The sequence below is a fragment of the Haliotis rubra genome, unplaced genomic scaffold (assembly GCF_003918875.1).
Source record: "Haliotis rubra isolate DU_JTF1 unplaced genomic scaffold, ASM391887v1 Scf967, whole genome shotgun sequence".
NCBI lineage: Eukaryota > Metazoa > Mollusca > Gastropoda > Lepetellida > Haliotidae > Haliotis > Haliotis rubra.
The window spans coordinates 275,108-290,000 of record NW_025767709.1 but is presented as its reverse complement, the minus strand read 5'-3'; the positions used below and the strand labels follow the sequence as shown (position 1 = coordinate 290,000).

The 14,893-nt window shown below is 41.1% G+C and overlaps 1 protein-coding gene and 1 long non-coding RNA gene across 2 annotated transcripts; one reads left to right on the top strand and one right to left on the bottom strand.

Moving 5' to 3' along the window:
* Nucleotides 1-1,418: 1,418 nt before the first annotated feature.
* On the bottom strand, nucleotides 1,419-13,561 carry LOC124265215. The gene is made up of 3 exons (XR_006895385.1): nucleotides 13,495-13,561; nucleotides 10,195-10,199; nucleotides 1,419-1,489 (listed from the first exon to the last, which is right to left on the bottom strand). It is a non-coding gene; the product is annotated as an uncharacterized LOC124265215 (long non-coding RNA).
* On the top strand, nucleotides 8,513-11,986 carry LOC124265212 (E3 ubiquitin-protein ligase TRIM56-like). Its single transcript, XM_046700005.1, has 3 exons — nucleotides 8,513-8,587; nucleotides 9,654-9,945; nucleotides 10,207-11,986. Exons 1-3 carry the CDS (start codon nucleotides 8,528-8,530, stop codon nucleotides 10,971-10,973), a joined length of 1,119 nt encoding a protein of 372 aa, XP_046555961.1. The 5' UTR covers nucleotides 8,513-8,527; the 3' UTR covers nucleotides 10,974-11,986.
* Nucleotides 13,562-14,893: the final 1,332 nt, after the last annotated feature.

Here is a 14,893-nt window from a genome sequence, read left to right as displayed (position 1 = left end):
TGGTAGTGTTGTGCTGGTACATGTAAGGACATCCTGGTAGAAACATACAAACAGAAGATGGTAGTGTTGTGCTGATACATGTCAGGACATTCTGGTAGAAACATACAAACAGAAGATGGTAGTGTTGTGCTGCTACATGTCAGGACATTCTGGTAGAAACATAAATACAGATGATGGTAGTGTTGTTCTGCTACATGTCTGGACATTTTGGTAGAAACATAAAGACAGAAGATGGTAGTGTTCTGCTGCTTCATGTTAGGACATCCTTGTAGAAACCTACAGACAGAAGATGGTAGTGTTGTGCTCCTAGATGTCAGGACATTCTGGTAGAAACATACTGACAGAAGATGGTAGTGTTGTGCTCCTACATGTCAAGACATCGTGGTAGAAACATAGAGACAGCAGATGGTAGTGTTGTGCTGCTCCATGTCAGGACATTCTGGTTGAAACATACAGACAGAAGATTGTAGTGTTGTCCTGCTACATGTCAGGACATTCTGGTAGAAACATACAGACAGAAGATGGTAGTGTTGTGCTGCATCATGTCAGGACATCCTGGTAGAAACATAAAGACAGAAGATGGTACTGTTGTGTTCCTCCATGTCAGGACATTCAGGTAGAAACATTGAGAGAGAAGATGGTAGTGTTGTACTGCTACATTTCATCACATTCTGGTAGAAACATAGAGACAGAAGATGGTGCTGATACATGTCAGGACATTCTGATAGAAACATACAGACAGAAGATGGTAGTGTGGTGCTCCTACATGTCAGGACATTCTGGTAGAAACATACAGACAGAAGATGGTGCTGATACATGTCAGGACATTCTGATAGAAACATACAGACAGAAGATGGTAGTGTGGTGCTCCTACATGTCAGGACATTCTGGTAGAAACATACAGACAGAAGATGGTAGTGCTGTGCTGCTACATGTCAGGACATTCTAGTAGAAACATACAGACAGAAGATGGTAGTGTTGTGCCCCTACATGTCAGGACCATCTGGTAGAAACATACAGACAGACGATGGTAGTGTTGTGCTCCATACAGACAGAAGATGGTAGTGTTGTGGGAGTGCCCTCTTGTCTGTCTACAACAAGGTTTATCTAGTTGTCCATATTGTCACAAAACATCACAAAGTAACTGCCATGTGACGGCGACATGTAGTCAGACCAGACAATCAAGTAATGAACCTGTGTGTTCCTTTTGAAACTGTGTCGGGGTTGCGGGTGGAAGTACTAATGTCCTCTACTTCCATACACTGTGCGTAGGAGTGGCTCAAGGAGAAATTAAGGACAACACAACACAACACCATACAAGACAACAACAATATAGAAAAAATACACAAGCCAGACACCTTCTCAACAACGATGGTTCCAGCTCAACATCCACGTGTTTCATCACAGAGACACATCCAAAAAAAAGCAGTCGGAATTTTAAGCCTACCTTAATACCTTAATATATCCATGAAGTTGAACATTTTATACACTTATACCAAGTTTCAGGGGACACATAAGCATCATATAGTATGACCAGAAATTATTGAGAATTTTAGGATTATATTTAATTGGATTTCTAGTGTAATCAACCTTGACTAGCTATCAAGTATTTGGTTTCATTCAAGAGAGACAACTCCGTTAATCCTTTTTCATTAGTTTGTGAAGAGTTATCCCCCTTTGTTTACTTGCTAGCAGACGACATTTTCAGTGATCCTCAGTATGGATGATTTAGAGAAGAGGAAGTTGATTTTAGAGTATTATAACAAGGACATCAGATCAGCTAAAGTAATTTCAAGTAGAACAGGCATCCCTTTGTCCACTGTTTATCGTGTTTTGAAAAATATTGCAATGAATATGGCATTGAGCACCAGGGAGGCGCAGGTAGGCCAAGAAAATTGACTGTCGGTGACAGGAGGCCGCTTGGTATTCTTGTTTCTAAAAACAAACGAAGGCTGGATATGATTGATAGAGGAACTGTCGTAGTCTGTAAGGAGACAATTAGAACTGAGCTGCATGCAATGGGTTGGCAGAAAAGTCGAGGAATTCCTGTGAGGCTGTTTCCTAACACACTGAATTTCTGGACCAAACAAACTGAAACCTTTCTATGCTCACGTGTTCAATGGAAATTTTAGGATTTTCCAGCAGGACAATGACCCAAAACATCGTTCAAAGCATTCACAGGCCTGGTTTCAGACCCAAAATATGACATTATTAGATTGGCCAAGCTATAGCCCTGACCTAAATCCAATAGAAAATGTTTTGGGACTTATGAAGGAAAGTGTCAATAAGAAACATCTGACAAGTATTGCTGAAATGAAAGAATAGGTGGTTCGATATTGAGACAGCATGGACCACGACTTTCTAACTTCTTTGATCAGTAGTATGCCCCGCCGCATTGAAGCCTGCATTGCTGCCCATGGTGACTTGACAAAATACGAACTGTTCACCTGTCTTTGAATCTGGAGTTATGTTCTGCGAATATTCACATTTAATACGTGAGTAATGAGTGAATTATTTTTTTTAAATTACAATCTTTAAATTCTCAATCATTTCTGGTTGTACTGTAATTGGTCATTTAATGGTTCCAGATGAAAATGAAAATGAAACAAGTCATCACTGTGAGTGAGTGTTGTCTTTTTAAAGAATATTCAGAGAACATCACGGCGGCGAATACAAATGGTTTTCACAAATTCTAAACATGTGGGGAGTCGAACCCGTGTCTTTAGTATGACGAGCGGACGCTTTAACCTTTGGGGTACCCCACCGCCCCTCTAGTTACCAGATGACCAGCAACATTCTTACTCGGGATACTCAGCCTGGATGTTTAGAAACTTGATCCTTGTTGTTATAATGTCACTGCAACACCTGTGTAGTGTTTTGTATGAGTCAATTGGGGTGTCCCCCGCACTATTGTTGAAATATTGCCAAGTGCGATGTAGAACTAAACTCACTTAGTTTGCGAAACATTTTCGGGGTAACTGTGTAACTGGCAAAATTGAGTGAGTTTAATTTGTATGTACGTTCCGATAATCTCCAGGGTATATACGTTCCGATAATCTCCAGGGTATACGTTCCGATAATCTCCGCTATATGATGGTTTACAACATGGTTGCGGTCTTCCCTCTCTGAAATGGCAGCACGTGGCACGTATGCGTTGTAATACTGTTAAGAAAACGTCGCAGGTGTGGTTTGATAAAGAATGTGAATATTATAGCTGTGAGAGAAAGAGGCTGTTATCTGTGTTGAGGTCTCATAAGGAAATAGTTTCTTTACAGAGGTACATACAGGCAAGAAATAAGTATACATCAGTGTTGAGAGATAAGAAGCGTAGCCATAATGTCAGTTCTTGTAACACTTTGTTAGATAATTTACACAATAGTAAAATGTTCTGGTCTGTTTTCAAAAGACTTTCACAAAGTTCATCACGTCGGTCCAATATATCCATAACACAGTGTTGTGATCATTTTATGAATCTCTTTAACACGGATGATGATGTAGTTGACGATGAAAGTATAGATTTAGAGACAGACGAAGGTTTGATAACATTCTCGATTCTCCAATTGTTGAAGGTGAAGTTGTAGAAGCAGTCAAGGGTTTGAAATGTAACAAATCTGCAGGTGCTGACAAATTGCGGAGTTCTTCCACAGTTCCTTTGATTTGTTAATACCATATTTGGCATTATTATTAATGTTCCCTTGCACAGAGAGGGGGATATTCATTCTCTAATAATTTCCGAGGAATTACAATTTTGAGCATCATTAGTAAAATGTATGTATCTCTTTTGAACAGACGTCTTACATGTTTGACTAATGCCTATGACAAACGTGTGGAATCACAGGCCGGATTTCGTCAGGGATACTATACCATAGGGGTGGGTATTGCAGAGAATATTCATATTGCGATATATTGCATGAAGTATTTCTAAACAAAAACACTACTATAATCTAGTTACTGATTGATTTATAGAGCAAAAACACAACAAAATCACTATGCTTGATTAAGCTTTCATAACAAATTTTAATCATGATAAAATAAAAATGTGAATAATATTTGGCAGAAATGAAACAAGGAAATACCCGAAGATTTCCGAGTGTTACGACGTTTTACGAATGCAAGTCAAAATACCGGTTTTTGATCAGCGTATCGCAATACGTATCGTTTTCATGTCTGGACCGGTAAATACCGGTAAACCGGTTATATTGCGCAACCCTACTATACCATTGACAATATATTTATTTTACAATCAGCCATTCAGTGGTATTTATCAACGAAAAGGGGAAAGCAGTATGCCGTATTTGTAGATTTCTCAAAAGCTTTTGATCTAGTGAATAGGTCGAAATTATGAATGGTTTTTTAAAAGAGGGCTTTCTCCAAAAATGTTAAAGTGAGTACAAACTATACTCAGCAGAAAAATAAACGTCAGTACGATTTCAAAATTAGATAGGCACTGTAATCAAATCATTACAGAAATGGACATAATAAGCGGATCAAAAACATTTTTTGTGTACAATATTTTGACACATCAATGAATAAGTCAGCACAATTTCAAGACATTACGTGAACGTTTGCAGTCTATTCAGACTCTTGACTTCAGAATCTAGTGTGACCATCACGAGCGGCAATAACTGCAGCACAGCGTCTATGCATGGACTGTACCAATCGATTGATGAAGGCCATTGGCACCTGGAACCACACTCTGGGAAAGGCCTGGCGCAATAAACTGGCCTTGGTATGACATTATTCAGTCTCCTCTGAATATCGTCCCAAAGATGTTTAGTTGGGTTTAAATCAGGACTAAGGGCTGGCCACTGCATAATGTTGACACCGTTGTGCTGGAGGAAGTCCCGTGTAGCTCTGGCAGTATGGGCCCGGGCGTTATCATGCTGGAAAATGTTGTTCCGGTGACGTGCGAAACATGGGGTCTGAGAGCTTGGTCGATGTAGCGCACCGCTGTGATGCCGCCTCCTCTCCTGGACCAAGGTTCTGGAACACAACAGGACCCACTCTCTGGTTCAGGCCTATTCCACCCCATATCATGATGCTTGCGCCTCCCCATGAGTCTCTATCCATAACACATTAGTCTGAATGACGTTGGCCACGTCGTCGCCATATTCTTGTTCTGCCATAAGCAGTTGATACGCAGTACCGACTCTCATCTGTGAACAGAACAGTTCTCCATTGCCTCTATCGCCAGTTTTGGTGTTGTAGGGCAAACTGTAGACGTTCACGCCGATGACGAGGGGTGGGGATAGATCCGCGGTAAGGTCTACGGCAATGGGGATTCCCGCTGTTAAGACGTTGGCGTACTGTATCAGTACTGAATGATCTTCCGTGTGTTCCCACTGTCTGACGTGATGTCTGCATGAAGGGATTCTGTACATGCTATCGCACAACATGGCGGTCTTGTCGTCTTGTTGTCACCCTTGGTCTGCCAGTACGGGGCGATCATTTGTGGTGTTGGTGGGCCGGAAAAGTTGCTGCAGCCTGTAGATGGCTATATTTTAGGATATTTGACACTAAAATTGTGCCTATTTTACTCTATGGGTCTGGGGTTTGGGGGCTAGATAGTGTAACAAATATAGAAACCATTCATATGTTTGCGTGTAAACGCTTCCTTGGAGTGAAGACATCGACGCCAACTTACACAGTACTGGGTGAATGTGGCACATACCCTTTGTATATTTTTGCATATAAACTATCCGTAAAATATTGGATTAGATCATTATATATGTCTTTTGTAAGATATCCAAAGCAGTGGTATAACATGCTTTTTTAAGCAGCTAATAATGGTAAAAATAATTGGGTTTCAAAATCGAACTACTTATTGTTTCGATTCGGTTATGTATGGGAGTCACAAACAGTAACTAGTAAACAGTCCTTTATGGAGAAACTACGGCAAGATTAAAATGTTCGTTTGAACAGGAATGACACACACCTCTCTTTCCAGCAGTTCTAAAACTAGAAATTATATTTTCTTTAAAGGTACCTTTGGAACGGAATAATATCTCAAACGATTAGATCGCCGCCGTTGTGTAGTGGTTAGAGCGTCCGCCCGGAGAGCGGAAGGTCACGGGTTCGATCCCCGACCGCGTCATACCAAAAGACGTTAAAATATGGTACTTGTTGGTCCCCGCCTAGCGTTCGGCATTAATGGGTACAACAAGGACTGGTCGGTTCGGAGTCAGTATAATGTGTCTGAGTGGGGTATTCATGCTTCATGGTATCTCAGTGGGCTAGCACTATAAAACCAGCTTCAGTCTGGGCTAGTACAAGCAGCCGCACATACACATACACACGCATGCATGCACGTCGTCATATGAGTGAAATATTCTCAAGGACGACGTTAAACCCAATTTCAAAATTCCACGTGGCCATGGCGCAGTTCCCATGGACTCAAAATAGAAACAGGCAGATATGTTAATATTCCTATAGATAAAAGGATGTACACTGTGTGTCATGAAGGCTACATCGAAGAAGAATACCATTTTGGGATGGTTTGTGTTCGGTATAAAACACTGCGTGAGACGTACATACCTACTAAATTTATATCATACCCTACGCGTGATAAATCAGGGAGAATAGAAGACTGCAGATTATCCCTGGATAAGTACAGTCGAACCCCGTTGATCCGGACATTTTGGTTACACTCGGAAATCGTGTAATCGTGTATATCCTGCTCTTTGCATCAACGGATGTTGGTGTCGGTAGTAAACTGGCCACGTATATTTGTTATGCAAACTGTTTCAGAATAACCTGTTGTTTAATTATATATTTCTCTCTCTCTCTCTCTCTCTCTCTCTCTCTCTGTGTCTCTCTCTCTGTCTCTCTCTCTCTCTCTCTCTCTCTCTCAACCAAAATTATCGTCTTTAAGAAAGGTGGAATACTAAGTACCTTGGAGTATATTTCTCTAATAGACTTTCCTGGTTCAAACACACAAAACAAGCGTAAGTACAAGCCTTGAAAACTTGGTGTTTGTAAAAATATGAGATCTTTAGGTGAAATGTCCTTTAACACATTCTTTAAAATGTTCGATATGAAGATAAGTCCAATACTTATATATGGCTCTGAAATATGAGGATTACAACAATATGACAGTATTGAAAGAGTTCATTTATATGCATGCAAAAAGTTTCTTGGTGTAAAACCGAACACATGTAATATGATAGTTTACGAAGAATTAGGTAGATTCTCCCTGTTTATATACTCTTCCATTAAAGCCATAAAGTATTGGGTAAGATTACCGCATATGCCATGCCATAGGTTTCCGGAAAAATGTTATGATATGATGAAATTGTATGACGAAAATGGGAAAAGAAATTGGGTGACTGATATTAGAGAGTTGTTGTAGAAAACAGGTCATGGTTATGTGTGGTGTGATCACAATGTTCAGTGCCATGCAAATTTTATCATATCATTTACACAAAGAATGAAAGACATGTATTTCTATTCTTGGTCGGAATCATTACTTCTGTCCACAAAATGTTTATGCTATAATCAATGGAAATCGGACATATGTTTAGAAGAATATTTAGCAAAAATCAACGTAAAGACGTTTCGTATAGCTCTCTCTCTCATTTTCGTTGCTGTTCCCATGCATTATTTATTGAAACTGGCAGGTATACAGGTATACAAAGAGAAAACAGAATATGTCAATCATGTAATATGAATACTGTTGAGGATGAACTACATTTCCTTCTAATCTGTCCTGTTTATACGACTCTACGAACGAACTACCTAAATTCACTACCTATTATAAGCATCCAAGTGTAAGAATATTAATTTCACTATTAACAGATACTACCGCATCACTATTACAGAATCTGGCAAAGTACATCTATTTCGCTATGATTTTAAGAAAAAGTATTGTTACAGAAAAGAATGTATAAATGATTTCTATCTACTCATGTCAACTCTAAATGTACTACAGGCCTGAGGCCTTTTTAAGTACTGAAATAAAGATTGGTTGATTGATTGAACCACTGGTTTTCCTACTCGACTGAGGTGAGTTACAAATACACAATTCTACGAAAATATTTGTAAGATGTAAGTCGCGGTGATGGACAGGACACACGTAATTATGGTGAAACTCTGTCATCACTGAGTTTTCATTTATCCAATCAAATACCTTTCAACGCTATTTTGCCTTTCAGACTCAATGGAATCTGTTCCGTGGGATAATCGAGACTGGGTATTCTCTGGCGTTGTTTGTTTCTTATGAGTAGATCCGAAAAGTGTAACTTTACATACTGCGCTTTTAAAGGAAAAACAGATTTATTTACTATATTAATGTCGTGGGATGTTGCACCAATGAACTTGATGAATGTTGACTTATCCGTTGAACAATGATATGCACTGCCTAAATTCGGCACGCTGGAACTTTGTGCACACATCCACAGCAGCACTACATATCCATTAAACATATCGATTATAAGAGAGATCACTACATATTGTCAAGTAGCAACCGCCCTACCCCACGTACACCAGCTAACCTCCACCCGAGAACAGAATATTGATCTAAACGTAGGGAATGTTTTACACCCGGGGTACAATTTCCCTCTACACCGGTCTTGACGACCGAGCCGAGAAGGTAGGCGTTGTCTGCTCGGAAACTCAGAGACAATATTTCGTACCTCTGGGGACGTATATTGATTTCAGTATAATTTGGTGTCCGAAGCATGACGTATCTGACGAATAGTCATGTAATATACACATGCTTACAACGAGAAATTCCATGTTTATAAATCTTAAAATGTCAGTTATTTTGTGTGCTTGTACTTTCGTTATCGAACTGGGCCATACATATGATACAAGCGCCAAGTTCGCTGTACAGGTTGAAACATGACATGTGTGTGTTAATGTACAAATACCGCAGAAATGTGTATATTGCCACAGAATACTTATGTGTGAAAATTTAACACTCTGTTCGAATTACAAAGGTCATACAGCTTACATTTCAACCCTCTTCTCAACCCGGAAGTTAGACATCTCGTACCCTACTTTCGTTATGACAATGACATGGCGCTCGCTGTAGACATCCAGACTGGTCAAAATACTCGGACAATGTTAAAGACGTTTACACGAATCAGTGACGCGGTGCACGGGGTGAACAAAGTTCATTTGTGACACACTTACAGGCCCGTCGTCACGTGACCTGAGGTGCATGTAATGTAATGTGGTGAAAACGTGCCATCCGGATGGAGCGAGAATCTTACGTATTTTCGATGAGGAGGAACCAGTTTTCGTACTTTTTTCGACACTGATGAAACAGGATTTTACAATGTCTTCGTAGAACGTATTACGTTTGGTATGTATGTATGTATGTATGTATGTATGTATGTATGTATGTATGTATGTATGTATGTATGTATGTATGTATGTATGTATGTATGTATGTATGTATGTATGTGTGTGTGTGTATGTATGTATATGTGTGTGTGTGTGTGTGTGTGTGTATATGTGTGTGTTAGTGTGCGCGCGCGTGTATATGTGTGTACGAAACCCACAAGTGCGGCTATGACGTAACCAAAACCATAATCAAGACCAATCTGGTGGGATTCCAGCAATCATAGGTTACTGCCACGTCTAAGGGACGCAACTCTGCACAGCGAATCCTTGCAGCCCCTAAACAATCAATGCTTCATGTCCTCTTTCAGATGGCTACCTCTCAGAAGCTGACGGAACATTACTTAACCTGTATCATCTGCTCCGGCGTCTTCAGTAATCCATGTACACTTGTGTGTAATCACACCTTCTGTCGGAAATGTATCGTCAACTACACCAAAACCAGACCAGAAGCCATCAGTGCCAAGTCCCTCCTGTGTCCATTCTGCAGCAAGATGACGAAAGTGTCCGACCCTGAGAGACCCGTGGAGGAGTGGGCGGATGACGTCAAACCTATCTTTCTCATCCAGGGACTCTTGGACTCGTTTGGTCCGGGATCTAAAGGTAGACATGTGTTAAATACCTCCGTATCATACAATGACTCATCAGTATAGTCTATTTCATCATACAAACTGACTTCCAATATTAGCATGCGAGATAAAAATATCTATTTGTAATCCCATTAGTGTTCATAATAATATCAGTGGCTGGTTAAACAGCCAACATATCAAATATTATTTGTGTTCAGGTACTTTGTACAATCTGTCATCGATACACCAGTGTACTGAACGTTAAACACCTACAACGTACAACCTCATCTTTCAGATACAACCTGCTGCAGCTATTGTAAAGAGGAAGGGGAGACAACTCCTGCCTCTGTTTGGTGCTATGTGTGTGATGATGCGTTATGTGGGAGATGCGTCAGAATTCACAACCGCATCCCATCAGCTCGTCACCACGATGTCACTGACCTGTCTGGGGAGGTCAAGGTCAAACGAAGGCGGATGGTCATGTGTAAAGAACACAAGGATGAAAGTGTTAAGTTGTTGTGTAAAGATTGCGGGAAAGCTGTTTGCCAAACCTGTTGTACCATCTACCACAGGCAGTGTGTCTCTGTGGTCAGCTTGGAATCAGAGATGCAGGCAATGAAAGCAGCACTGACGCGGGCGACGGGCAATTTGTCACAGAGAAAGGAGAAAATCAACAAAGAGATCGAGACAAAGAAATCCAAGCTGGAAGACGAAATATTTCGATTTAAAGAAACGAAATCACATATTAACTCTGAAACTGCCAAGGTGATAGAACAGATTAAACTCAAGGAACGGAGACTTCTGGATGAACTGAAAGCGATGTCAGACAAATACATCGGACAAATGAAAGCAGATATAAAATCAGGTGAGATGTCAGTACAGATGTACCAACAACAGACGGAGCTGATAGACCAGGCTCTACAATCTGAGTGTGAGATGGATGTGTATGAGATGTATCAGGGATGTGAGACCGGTGATGTGGAGGCTGTCGGAGACGCTGACCTGAAGGAGGGGAAGAATAGCCAGTGTCACATTCAGACAGGACACAGACAAGCTGAGTAAAGCACTGGACAATCTACAGCTGGGTGAGATAGAGGTCCTGTATGAGAGTGTGCTGGACCTGAAGGCTACTCCTGTGTTACAAGACACCATTGACGTCAGAGTAGCAGGCGATACATCTACAGCGTTGCCTATTGGAGTGACAGTGTTGGTGGTGGGTGGTACAGACACGGTTGTAGTAACCGACTACAACAACAAGAGTGTGAAGTCCTTCTACACTTGCAACAATCAGCCAGGCCACAGTAAGCTCCTGCTTGATAGAGGTCCCTATGGTATTACGAAGTTGACACACGATCAAGTAGCTGTCACTGTGCCAGACACCAAACAGATTGTAACAGTAAAAGTCAAACCAGACCTGGAGTTACAGACAACCATCACAACCAGCAAACAGTATGTGGGTATAACGTCCCTGACTCCATCAACACTAGCAGCTGGTTCCCGCTCTCCTCCCTGTGTTGATATCCTGGATATGACAGGAAACGTGCTGAGGTCTATCAGTCCACTCCACAAAGGTAACAACATCTTACAGTATCCCAACTTCCTCAGTACCACGAGGACAGGTAACATCCTGGTGTCTGACAGTGGAACCAAGTGTGTCGTGTGTCTGACCCCCGAGGGAGATGTGGTGTTCAGCTACAGCCCTACAGGAGACACAGCACTGGGGGATCCTCAGGGTATCACAAGTACCGACACAGGCGACATCCTGGTTACAGACTTCAGACTACACAGAGTCATCCATCTGACTGAGTCAGGACAGTTTGTACAAAATCTGCTGACATCCAAGGACTGTATTCAGGATCCACTTGGACTGTGTATAGATGAGAGAGGGTGGCTACGTGTTTGTCTTGGGAAGGGTGTCATACAGACGTTCTCGTGTAAATAGAGAAACACTGATGAGCTGCTGCTACATGTCAGGACATTCTGGTAGAAACATACAGACAGAAGATGGTAGTGTTGTGCTGCTACATGTCAGGACATTCTGGTAGAAACATACAGACAGAAGATGGTAGTGTTGTGCTGCTACATGTCAGGACATTCTGGTAGAAACATACAGACAGAAGATGGTAGTGTTGTGCTGCTACATGTCAGAACATTCTGGTAGAAACATACAGACAGAAGATGGTAGTGTTGTGCTGCTACATGTCAGGACATTCTGGTAGAAACATACAGACAGAAGATGGTAGTGTTGTGCTGCTACATGTCAGGACATTCTGGTAGAAACATACAGACAGAAGATGGTAGTGTTGTGCTGCTACATGTCAGGACATTCTGGTAGAAACATACAGACAGAAGATGGTAGTGTTGTGCTGCTACATGTCAGGACATTCTGGTAGAAACATACAGACAGAAGATGGTAGTGTTGTGCTGCTACATGTCAGGACATTCTGGTAGAAACATACAGACAGAAGATGGTAGTGTTGTGCTGGTACATGTCAGGACATTCTGGTATAAATATACAGGGAGAATATGGTAGTGTTGTGCTGCTACATGTGAGGACATTCCGGTAGAAACATACAGACAGAAGATGGTAGCGTTGTGTTGCTACATGTCAGGACATTCTGGTAGAAACATACAGACAGAAGATGGTAGTGTTGTGCTGCTACATGTCAGGACATTGTGGTAGAAACATACAGACAGAAGATGGTAGTGTTGTGCTGCTACATGTCAGGACATTCTGGTAGAAACATACAGACAGAAGATGGTAGTGTTGTGCTGCTACATGTCAGGACATTCTGGTAGAAACATACAGACAGAAGATGGTAGTGTTATCAGGACATAAGTGGTATAAACATACATGCAGAATATGGTAGTGTTGTGCTCCTGCATGTCAGGACATTCTGGTAGAAACATGCAGACAGAAGATGGTAGTGTTGTGCCCCTACATGTCACGTCATTTCTGGTAGAAACATACAGAAAGAAGATGGTAGTGTTTTTGCTGCTACATATCAGGACATTCTGGTAGAAACATGCAGACAGAAGATGGTAGTGTTGTGCCCCTACATGTCACGTCATTTCTGGTAGAAACATACAGAAAGAAGATGGTAGTGTTTTTGCTGCTACATATCAGGACATTCTGGTAGAAACATACAGACAGAAGATGGTAGTGTTGTGGGTGTGTCCTCTTGTCTGTCTACAACAAGGTATATCTAATTGTCCATATTGTCACAAAACAACACAAAGTAACTGCCATGTGACGGCGACATGTAGTCAGACCAGACAATCAAGTGATGAACCTGTGTGTTCCTTTTGAAACTGTGTCGGGGTTGGGGGTGGAAGTACTAATGTCCTCTACTTCCATACACTGTGCGTAGGGGTAGCTCAAGGAGAAATTAAGGACAACACAACACAACACTACCATCAGAACAATATATCAATAAATACACAATCGAGACACCTTCTCAACAACGATGGGTTCCAGCTCAACATCCAAGTGTTTCATCACGGAGACACATCCAAACACAAGCAGTCTGAATTTTAAGCCTACCTTAATATATCCATGAAGTTAAACATTTTATACACTTACACCAAGTTTCAGGGGACACATAAGCATCATAAAGTAAGACCAGAAATTATTGAGAATTTTAGGATTATGTTTAATTGGATTTCTAGTGTAAACAACCTTGACCAGCTATCCAGTGCTTGGTTTCATTCAAGAGAGACAACTCCGTTAATCCTTTTTCATTAGTTTGTGAAGAGTTATCCCCCTTTGTTTACTTGCTAGCAGACGACATTTTCAGTGATCCTCAGTATGGATGATTTAGAGAAGAGGAAGTTGATTTTAGAGTATTATAACAAGGACATCAGATCAGCTAAAGTGATTTCAAGTAGAACAGGCATCCCTTTGTCCACTGTTTATCGTGTTTTGAAAAATATTGCAAATGGATATGGCATTGAGCACCAGGGAGGCGCAGGTTCAGAAAATTGACTGTCGGTGACAGGAGGCGGCTTGGTATTCTTGTTTCTAAAAAACAAACCAGTTTAGAAAACTTAAGGCTGGATATGATCGATAGATGAACTGTGGCTGTCTGTAAGGAGACAATTAGAACTGAGCTGCATGCAATGGGTTGGCAGAACAGTCGAGGAATTCCTGTGTGGCTGTTTCCTAATACACCGAAATTCTGGACCAAACAAACTGAAAAACCTTTGTATGAGCGCCCAAAGTACAGTCCGAAATTTAACGTGTGGGGGTGGCATATTTGTGTTAGGGGCAACGCCCATCTGTGTATTTGAAGGGAATATGAACAGTGAGCGGCACACAGATATTCTCGAGGGACATTTACTTCCATTTGCTCACATGTTCTGTGGAAATATTTGGATTTTCCAGCAGGACAACGACCCAAAACATCGTTCAAAGCATTCACAGGCCTGGTTTCGGACCCAAAATATGACATTATTAGATTGGCCAAGCTATAGCCCTGACCTAAATCCAATAGAAAATGTTTGGGGACTTATGAAGGAAAGTGTCAATAAGAAAAATCTGACAAATATTGCTGAAATGAAAGAAGAGGTGGTCCAATATTGGGACAGCATGGACCACGACTTTCTAACTTCTTTGATCAGTAGTATGCCCCGCCGCATTGATGCCTGCATTGCTGCCCATGGTGACTTGACAAAATACTAACTGTTCACCTGTCTTTGAATCTGGAGTTATGTTCTGCTAATATTCACATTTAATACGTGAGTAATGAGTGAAATGTTTTTTACAAATTACAATCTTTAAATTTTCAATAATTTCAGGTTGTACTGTAATTGGTCATTTAATGGTCCCAGATGAAAATGAAAATAAAACAAGTCATCACTGTGAGTGAGTATTGCCTTTTTAAAGAATATCAGAGAACATCACGGCGGGGAATAGAAATGTTTTTTACAAATTCTAACCATGTGGGGTGTCGAACTCGTGTCTTTAGCATGACGAGCGGACG

Excerpts from the sequence above, each read along its gene's own strand:
- LOC124265212 (XM_046700005.1), top strand. The coding sequence starts at position 8,528 with ATGTTTTACACCCGGGGTACAATTTCCCTCTACACCGGTCTTGACGAC. Across the intron at positions 8,588-9,653 it reads TTGACGACCGAGCCGAGAAG|ATGGCTACCTCTCAGAAGCT; the intron begins GTAGGCGTTGTC and ends GTCCTCTTTCAG. Across the intron at positions 9,946-10,206 it reads GTTTGGTCCGGGATCTAAAG|ATACAACCTGCTGCAGCTAT; the intron begins GTAGACATGTGT and ends CTCATCTTTCAG.